The 10,364-nt window shown below is 34.6% G+C and overlaps 1 protein-coding gene across 1 annotated transcript; it reads left to right on the top strand.

The window, feature by feature from the left end:
• Positions 1-1,612: 1,612 nt before the first annotated feature.
• On the top strand, positions 1,613-2,542 carry LOC101717050 (vomeronasal type-1 receptor 90-like). The gene has a single exon (XM_004863434.1). The coding sequence runs from the start codon at positions 1,613-1,615 to the stop codon at positions 2,540-2,542; it is 930 nt and encodes a 309-aa protein (XP_004863491.1).
• Positions 2,543-10,364: the final 7,822 nt, after the last annotated feature.

The following is a 10,364-nucleotide window of genomic DNA, read 5'->3' as shown; positions in this document are numbered from 1 at the left end:
GATGTATTCATGTATTATTAACCTCCAGTCTCTCTGAGAGCAACTTGTTTCCTCCTGTGTGTAAACTGAGATTCTTTTTGCTTACTGTGTTAAGCCTACTAGGTGCCTTAACAGGCATGCTTGTCAGTCCTAAGAGCTGCATTACTAAGAGGGTCTCCTAGATCATCTTGCTGATGGAGAGTTTCTGTCCTCTCAGATGAGCTCCTCAACTGAGTGGTGATATGCATATATGAGCTGGATGAAGTATGAGTGGGAGGGTAGGATTACTTTTATTTTCTTTTTATCAGGTGTTCATATTCCCAGGATACATTTCCTTATAATAATATCTTACTACAGATATAGCTATATAACTTTCTTTATATCACATAAAAATACAATACAAAGATATTTGAAATGTGTTTCACTAGTGCAGATTTGTATGGTCCATAAAATTTGAAGACAGTTGGTTGATTGATCATATTTTTGTAATTTCTTGGAGTGTTTCATGGGAGCTAATATGAGTTGATGATCATGACTGCCTCAAATTCTGTCACTTTTCTAGATTAGTGCTCTGGAAAAAAAAGAGACCAACTTTTATGCTCCAAAGAAGTTTTGCCATTTTCAGGTAATGACCCTCTGATCTCATGATAACATGAATGCTATGTAAGCCTTCCACATCTGCACACATCTGCCAGGCCTTAGTCATTTCTCTTTGGAGAAGCATCCCCTTAAGTAATGTTGATAAAAATGGAGCCCTATCTTGTCAGTTGTTAGAAGATTTTAATTTTATGCCGAGCAATTTTAAAAGGTTATATATTAGTTAGAACTAAACTATTTGAAACATGATTAAACTATATCTTAATTTCAGAAAAATCACATGGAAAACCAAATTTGTAATTCAACTTTTAATTTAATTTATCTTAATTTTACCACATTATCTTTAAGTGTTGTTATTCATCCATTAATGTCATTTCTTTAAACATTACATTGATATATCTTATAATTTACAAGTAGGTTTTTATTCAATCTTTTATGTAATTTCTGTACATGAAATACAAGCTTCTGTATTTTGTGGCAATGTGTAATGCATAAATAACAGAGGTAGCCAGATAATTAGATTAAAATATTAGTTGTTTTAAAAATAAGAACCAAGAGAGATTATGTAAAGGTGCAAATTTCCAATGATGAATGTCATTATATTATATACCTAAAATGTACCAATAAAATTAATTTTTAAAAATATTAGTTGTTTTTATATGGGCACATCATGTGAGGAAACTTTAACTTACTGAATAAGTGAATGCAGAGACAAGGGCAAAGTAAACAATGGATTTTTCGACATTAAAAGTGATACAAAAATGTGACACTTGATATAATATGACAGTTGAATAACAGAGGTATTGTGAGAACCCATGGAAATCCATAATCCAGCCTTGATTGGGAAGTGGTGGGACCATAGAGAGAACCCAGAAGCTTGAGGACGTGAGGCAGACTTGAGTACTTATTGAGAATGAATCTATATATATTTATGAAGGCACACTTTTGGTTGAGAGTGATAAAGAAGGTAATGTATGTGATAAATTTTCCACACTTTTCTCCTCAGGTATATGCTAGATGCTTCTTCCCCCAAGAGATGAAAATAAACAGATTTTCCAGTCTTATTGGCATACAACACATGGTTTTCTTTGAAGTCAGCATTGGGATCATAGCTAACATGATCCTGCTTCTGTTTCATGTCCTCACATTCCTTCTGGAGCACAGGCCCAAGCCTACTGATCTGACCATTGGTCACTTGGCCCTTATCCACATAGTGATGCTCACAACTGTGAGTTTCATAGCTGTAGACACTTTTGGGTATCAGGATTTGGGGAATGACATCAAATGTACTTCTGTTATCTATTTGAATAGGTTGATGCAGGACCTCTCCATTGGTACCACCTGCCTGCTGAGTTTCATCCAGGCCATCACCCTCAACCCCAGAAGCTCCTGTTTGGCAAAGTTCAAACAGAAGTCCCTGCATCAGAACCTGTGTTGCTATCTCTTTTTATGGGTTTTCAATATGATCATTAATGGTCGGATCTTAATCTCCACTGTTGCCATACCCAATGTGACCTCACACAGTTTTATGTTTCTCACTACATCCTGCCCCTTTTTGCCCATTAGTTCTTTCATCAAGTATACATTTTTCTCACTAATGACTTTCCAGTACATGTTGTTTATAGGGTTCATGGCACTCTCAAGTGGGTACATGGTGATTCTCTTGTGCAAGCATAAAAGGCAGTCCCAGCATCTTCATAGCACCAGCCTGTCTCCAAGAGCATCCGCAGAACAAAGAGCCACACGGACTATTTTGTTGCTCATGAGTTTCTTTATTGTTATTTACAGTTTGGACTGTATTATTTGCTCCACCTCTTCAGTCCTATGGAACACTAACCCAGTTCATCATTGTGTCCTGATGCTGCTTGGTAATGGCTATGCCACAATCAGTCCTTCGGTGCTCATCAGTAGTGAAAGACGAATGCTCAAGTGCTTCATGTTCCTGTGGGGGAAAGACAGTGAATGATTTTTCAATTCATGATGAATAATTTTTCTGACAGTGAGCAACTGCCTGAAATTGCTGTTGGATATTGAAATATACATAATTGTGCTTTCTCTGTTAAACATATTTACTTTGATATATGTTCCTTTTAAGTATATAATAGGTAATGTAACAGTATATCTCACTGAGGGAACACAGGTTTCTAATTGTAACCTCGCTTATAAGAAGCAGAAATCTTGCCTGGTTCAAACTCTAAAGAACATGATGTGTATCACTGGTTTCTGAGAATAAACAAAATAGAAGAAAGAGGAAGAAAGCATTACAAATTTGGAGAAAAAATATTGGGATGTTATTGTGTTCATAGCTTTATGTGTGATATTTATTGGTTTGTATGTTTCACATATCCATTTTATTTCATTTATACCTCAAGAACCTTATTTAAAAAGTAATTGAAAAAGAACAGAAATCCTGGAAAAACATCTTGATGATTTTAATAACTTATTAAATAGTATGTGATGTGCTTTAGAGTTTTGAATATATGAGCACATTTGTATGGTATAATTTTAACCATTGCTTTTGTATGGGATTGGAAAATTCTCCACAACTTCCATAAAGTAAAATAATTATGATCTTTATTCTCTAGACATAATTAAGTAATATCAGTATACAAAAGAATGATATCAAGTTTCATTATCTGTTCCCTTGCTAAATGTATACATTTTTATAAAAATGTACAGATTATAAGTACAAAACACAGGTAGATAGTAATAGGCAGAATATAACATAATTTCGTGTCTTGTTTATTTATGTTTTATAAACCAGATAATAATTACAACCATTCTTGTATTATTTTTCTAGTATTGTGCTTTCAATAGCAAATGTTGATATTATACCCATTTTGAAAATGAAATCTATGCTATTATTTTTCTTGAATTAACAGAATGTTTGAAACAACAGAGAATATATACCTATTGAATTCAGAAATTCTTATAAAACAGACTTTTTCTGAAAAACAGTATGTATGTGAAGTGAGTCAGGAATCTTTTCCTTAAACGTGTCATGTGAGTACTGTTACTGTAGATGGTATTACAAAGTACTCAATGTGAAAATCTCCTGCTGTGAATTCTTGATAAATTAAGACAAAATTCAGTTAAATCCTTATGAGTGTTTACCTAATTACATGTAATTCCAAGATCTAAATATGAAAATTTATTGAAAACCAGGATTTAAGCAAATCAAAACTGCACTACCTTTGAGACATTCAGAGACAAGCAAGGTAATTTTTTATGTGGTCTGTCAGGACAGGGAACAGAATTTCCAACTTCTGATTGTGTCCGCAGCACTTGGACAGTGGAATTGAGGTTCCACATTAAGCAGATCTTTAGGGAGAAAAAGAGATGACAAGTGACAAAGGAGCCAGGAAATCCAGTCCTCTTTCATATGATAGTAATGAAAGTTTTCCTTTAAGCCCAGCTTGATTTCAAATTTAACAAAGATGTTTTTACAAATAACTGATTTCAGTTCTCTAGAGCAGGTAAGAGGAAGGAATAATTCTTCTCAATAGATCTCTGGATTTTTTTTATCAAGTATGTATCTGTAGGTATTTTTAAATTATCTAATGTTTCAGACTATAGTGTCTGTACAAGTCATTAAAAACTTAGATCTCCAATATTATTAATATGAGAATAGCCATGTATATAATATGATCATGAGAACTATTAAAGAAATAAAAATTAGTCTTAAAAATTTTAAGTTGAAATGCTTACTTTAAGACATGTCCTTTAAATAATAGTGGATGAATTTCAATTCCATTGTGATGTAACCCATTCTTTGTGCTAATTTCAACAAATATTTTTCATAAAATTTTCTTAAGAATCTATGTGAGGACTCTGACAAGTAAAGAAATTCAGGGAAGCTGTTCACAAAAGAAGCCAAAACACAGAGGTGTGTCCTCCATAGCTGTCAGTCTCCTGTTTCTTTTCTCACATGGATTTTCAGACTCATGAAATTATCTGGCAGTGATAATAGAAATCATGCCCTTCTGGTGAAAACAGACCAGACTGAGCCTTGAGGGTAGAGAGTCTGTAACAGAGTTCCAGAGGGGAGACAGCCGAGGAGTAGTTCCCTAAGTCTGTGTATGTCCCAATCTGAGATCACTGTTAACCCAAATTCCAGGGCACCAGGTCCAAACAAAGATAGCTGAGGTCCAAACACACATGGAAGATTGAAAATAAAGGACAGCCTGAACTTAATAGTGTAGAGCGCCTTCTGAAACAAAACCTAAATATTTTCTATCACATTTTGACAAGACTCTCAACACAGGATAATACAAACTTCTAAGATGTGATTCAAAATTATTCAGTGTATAAAAAAATCAGGAAAATGGGACATAATCTAAAGAATGAAAACAATTGTCAAAACCAAGGTAACACAGATATTGAAATTATCACAGGCAAGTAGTTTCATGAAGTGTGATCAAAATCTATGTAAAGTGTAAACTTAAAAATTATGACAACTCAGAAGAAATGGAGAGATTTCTAGATACATATGAACTAACAAAACTGAACAAAGAAAATTTTAAAAGCCTGAATAATTCAATAATGGGCATTGAGACTAAATCAGTAATAAAATACTACCAACTCATTTTTGTAAGAATTGTTTTGTTTTGTCTCATACTCGGAGTAGCTCCTTGAAGATAACAGTACATAGTATAATTATCACTATTCTTTAATTAATTATGAAATTTTGATTTATTTTTTCATAAAATAAAAATTTTTTAAAGTAAAGAGAAAGATGTTTTCGGTATTTCCTCATGTATGTATCTCTTCATTCTTTTCTTTCTGTACATCTATATTTCCATCAGTTATCACATGTATACTTTGGAAACCTTTCTTATGTATGTTTACATCTTATATGTGTATATACAACTCTCAAATTATGATCTGATGATAAGGTAAGGCAGCTAGGAGCTGCAGGTGCCCCAGTGCTGGGGAGGTGGCAAGGGCCCACAGTGCAGCCCCAGCATGGTCAGGTGGCACCTGGAAGTTGGCAGGAGCTGCAGGTGTGTGGCCAGTAACTACAAGTTGGAAACAACTTAGCTGTGCATCAGAAGATGAATAAATGAACAAAGCATCGTACCTGTGTATTCATTTAATGGAGTATTGTGTAGTCACAAAAAGAAGGATTTTCTGACCTGGGATAATACTGATAAACCCTGAATGTATTATCCCAATAGAATGGGAAGGGATCTGAGAGATGGAGGGGGATGGAGGGCAGAGAATGGGATGTAAAAATAATTAAGATATGTTATATATATGTACAAAACTCATGTCAAATGTAATCCTTGTGTGCTGCAAACATGTACTGATAAACATTTTGTAAAAGAAACAAGCCAGTCACAAGAAGACGGATACTGAAAACATGTACTAATAAAAAAACGTGTATCATTCCACTTACGCGACATATTTACACTAGTCAAACTCATGGAGACAGGTAATAGAATGGTGGATTCCAGAGTTTCTGGGAAGGGAGAATCAATTGAGTGACTGTTTTTTAATGAACATAAAGCTTCAATTTTTTAAGCTGAATAGACATGTGCGATAGATGGTAATGATGGTCTCACAATTAAGTGAATGTATCTAACATGTTGAACTGCATGCATAGAAAATGTTACAGGTTAAAATACATCTTTTAACATTTTCTTTTCAAAAGGATAGAACATAATGGCAGGCATGTGGAGCACCCCTAGTAGCAGTATCAATTGTTGTGACCATTTTGGGAAAGATACTTGGCAGTAGGAATGACTCAAGCTCCACATCTGCCTGACCCACAACCTAGCAGTCCTCCTCCTAGGGATGAACTCAAGAGAAATCCTGAGGCACATACTCCAGATAAATGGTCACAAACATCACTTACAGTATTGCATAGCATTTTCCAAGCTGACTGATCCACCTTCTAAAGAGACTGCAGACAGCAAGATGGCTTTCAGCAGATGCCAATGCCTTGATCTTGAACTTTCTGCCCACAGAACATCAGAAAATACATTTCCTCTCTTTGTAAGTTATCCAGACATCATGATTTTGTTATGGCACCACATACAAGGGGAGTTTGTTTGTTTACTTATAGAGATATCCTTGGTGAGAATAAAGAAATTCTCACAGATTCCTAATTTATTTGCTTTGTTTGGATCTACATTTATAAATATAAATACATAATGGTATGAAATGATTTATAATTATAAATAAGAATTATTAAAAATAAGATTTATATATGTGGTATACAAGGTAGTATTTGATCAATATGTATAGTAATAATGATTACCACAACTAAGTTCATTAATATATCCACCTTTCCCATACGTTCTCTTTTTTTTCGCTATGAATATGCTTTTTGGTTTAATATCTTGATGAAATTAATTAGTATTTGAGATAGCATTTAGAGAATAATGGACAAAACATTATCTATTTGCCAAACTTTATGACAGAAAGACTGTTAGGCCACGCTCCACACAATCAGATTACTATTAGGATCTATGTATTAGTTAGAAACTATGAATAGCTTTTATAATATATTTGATTACTTAAATGTTCCTCTTGTTCTTTTTACTAAGGAAATTATAAAAAGCATTAAATGTATTAAGAGATCATGATGAATATAACTAAGAGAGACGATGATTTGCTGAGTTTTAATCAGTGTTGACTACTCTGAAATGAGAGTCATCTGAAGTCTGAATGCATCAAAACTTTACATCATTAACCCTCTAATCCAATGGACTGTGGTGCTATTGAATAACAGATGGAAGGATGAATGAAGGCTCAGATAGCTGGCAGAGCTGAGAATAACAAATGCAGACCATTTTTCCACAATGTCTTCTCCAGCTGCCTGTGGTATGCTGCTAGCTGCTATTTGCTCTGTTATTTTTCATCTTCCAGAACATACAGATACACAAGAATGTTAACACCTTCCGTGGTTTCAACTGTCATTTCTCTTCTGCAGTCTTCAGAAGAAAAGTTATTTCCTCTTCTTGGGATCATGGAGGAGCTCTCAAAGCTGTTACTGGAATGCCAGGGTTGTGTTCCACAGTGATGAAGAATGAAAAATGGGTCCTGGTCTCCTATGAGCCATGAAAGCATAAGGTAAATTAAAGAATAAAGACAGAAACTAGAGAAGAAACTGGGTTCTGGGCCTGATCAATGATGCTCTGGGCACCAAAGACCCCACACTTCCTTTCATTATGATTATATAAAGTAAAATAATCCAGGCAGGCAAAGACAATTCATGATCTCTATTGTCTGCAAAATCTTTTCCAAAATGCTGAACTGATGGAAACAGCGTATAAGGGTGACTACTAGGAGTCAGGAGGTGGGAGAAATGAGGAGAGGTTGTTAAATTGTACAAAGTTCTGAAATACATGATTTCTGGAGTCATAACTTACTCCATGATGATGATAGCAAATGTTAAAGTACAAGTAAAAATATATGATTTTTGGTACTTGAAATTTGCTAGGAAAGCAGGTCCTAAGAAGTTTCATCACCAAAAGAATATTTTGTTAAAATCACAAAGAAGTCTTAAAATATTTCAAATGTTTCACACATCTCTTAAGATTATATATTTTCTTTATTATCCTTTTGTTTTGAATTATATTAATTTTCTAATATAAACCAAGCATGCATTTCAGGGATCACTCTTTTACATAATTCATTGTCCTTTTAATATGATACTGGATTCCTTATATTAATATTGGGTTAAGGAGCTTTGCTTCTACATTCATGGATAACAAAGGCCTATAACTTTCATTCCTTGCAACATTTTCAGCCTTTGACAAAAGTTTGCCTTCTTCATGACAAGATTTAAAATATGCCCATTCCTCCTCTATTTTCTGAATAAATTGTGTTAGATTGATTGCATCTTTGACAGTTTGTATTCACTATACCTAAATTTTCAAATTATTGCCATAAAACTGTTCATAGTATTTCTTTTTCCATGCCCCTGTTGTTTTATCTATGATACTTCATATGGGTCACTTGTGTTCCTGCTTATTTTGGGATTCATTTTCTAGAAGTTTATTAATTACAGTAATCTGTTGTAATAACCACTTTAAAACTTTGTTGATTTTCTGTCTTGATTTCCTACCATTTTTTATTTTGTTGATGGTTATTTTTAATCTTTAGTTTGATTCCTTATTTTTAATTAAATTTTTTCTATCTTCATAAACTGGCAGTAGAGTGTCTTAGCTTATAGTATTATAACAAAGTAGCAGCGACTGGGTGGCTTAAAAAACAGACATTGATCACAGCTGTGGAGGCTGAAAGCCCAAGAGGAAAGTGCCCCAAGAGGCAATATCTGATCCAGGCTGACTTTCTGGCTTGTGACCTGCCATGTTCTCACTGTGTCTTCACACTGTCTTTCTTAGTGAGCTTTGTTAGCCAGGTCTCTTGTCTTCTCTTCTGATACCACCATTGATCCCATTATGTAGTCACCACCCTAAATACCTCTCACCTTCACACACCAATACCTTGGAGAGTAAGACTTAAACATATGAATGGGGCCAGGCACAAAATTCAATCATTTAAATGTAGAGCATTTATTTTGTATTTCTGTTTCTTGAGGTAAAATTTAGAAATTACACATTTAATGAGGTACTGTATAGGGCATAAGCTACAAAATATGAGATTTCATTTACTTTTAAACTATTCTCTGTCTTCATGATTTTTTCTTTAAAAAAATTATTTATAAGTGCATGTCCTATGGTTTTAATTTTGATAAATATCCATATATGATAATTATATATTTGGTATATTTTAGTAGTTTTAGAATGTAATTTGTATAGCTTTTTATTTGGAGGAAACTTTTGCCCAGTATATGGCAATGCTGGTGAATGTACTTTTTGTACTTAAAAAGAATGTACATTTCTTAGTTTGCATGGGCTCTCCTTAAAATTATTTAGTTTTATATATTTAGTTTTTGGGTGGGACATTTTATAAACATCAATTGAGTCATGGAAATTCTGTGTCATTAGAAACTTTGTTCTCCATAGTGAGTCTTTTCCTTTTTGTTTTCTTGTTGTAATTACAAGTGCCGGTGTCTATGATTGTGAATTTGTCTATGTTGGGAACTAGATACATAACTCAGATCTCACAGTCCCGAGGTCAGTGTTATCTGGCCTCAGGAACAGAGAAGTATGTGGAAGGCCCCTTGGCTGTAGGTGGAATGCTGATAACCTGGCACTCCTAAGGCAAGACAGCATCTGCTGGGGACAGTTGGGTATAGAGAAAATCTGGTTCCTCATTAATTTAACCCTTATCCACCCATTCTCTTTAGTTGCTGTTCCATGAAATGTGTGCTGCCCCTCCCCTCTGCACTTCTCATTGGCTGACAAAAGTGGGCCAACCACAAAGTTTTATTGAAGTCTGTCCACTAAAGGTAGATCTCCTCCTGGTCCTACCTTTGTATCTTGAAAATTGTCTCTGTATCTTTTATTCTTAGTCATGCTCCCCAAAAGGTAGCTGAGCTCATTTAACAAGCTACTATGGCAGGGGATCCAATTGGGCTGTGCTGTTTCTCTGTTGTAGTCAGACCAGACCCTGATGATTCTCAACAGGTGATTCATGAATATCAGGAAATAAGATATAAGGTATTGAAGGTATTAAAACAGAGCATAAGGGCCTTTTATACCGGGGCTCTTAAACTCCATTTTGGGGGCTCTGTGTATGGCCCCACAATACATTAAACATGTTGCCCATTTCTTCTTATTGCCAAGTCAATATCTTCATTTTAATGTACAATTATAAGAGCTTACAGCAGAACAAGCAGGCAGAAATAGAGCGGCTGGCAGGGCAGACATTAC

The sequence above is a fragment of the Heterocephalus glaber genome, unplaced genomic scaffold, assembly GCF_053883595.1.
Source record: "Heterocephalus glaber isolate CG9 unplaced genomic scaffold, H.glaber_assembly_v1.0 deba00001428, whole genome shotgun sequence".
Taxonomy (NCBI): Eukaryota; Metazoa; Chordata; class Mammalia; order Rodentia; family Bathyergidae; genus Heterocephalus; species Heterocephalus glaber.
This window is presented reverse-complemented; position numbering and strand designations above follow the sequence as displayed.

What these genes read in the sequence shown, in the direction of transcription:
- LOC101717050 (XM_004863434.1), top strand. Translation starts at nt 1,613, where the DNA reads ATGAAAATAAACAGATTTTCCAGTCTTATTGGCATACAACACATGGTT.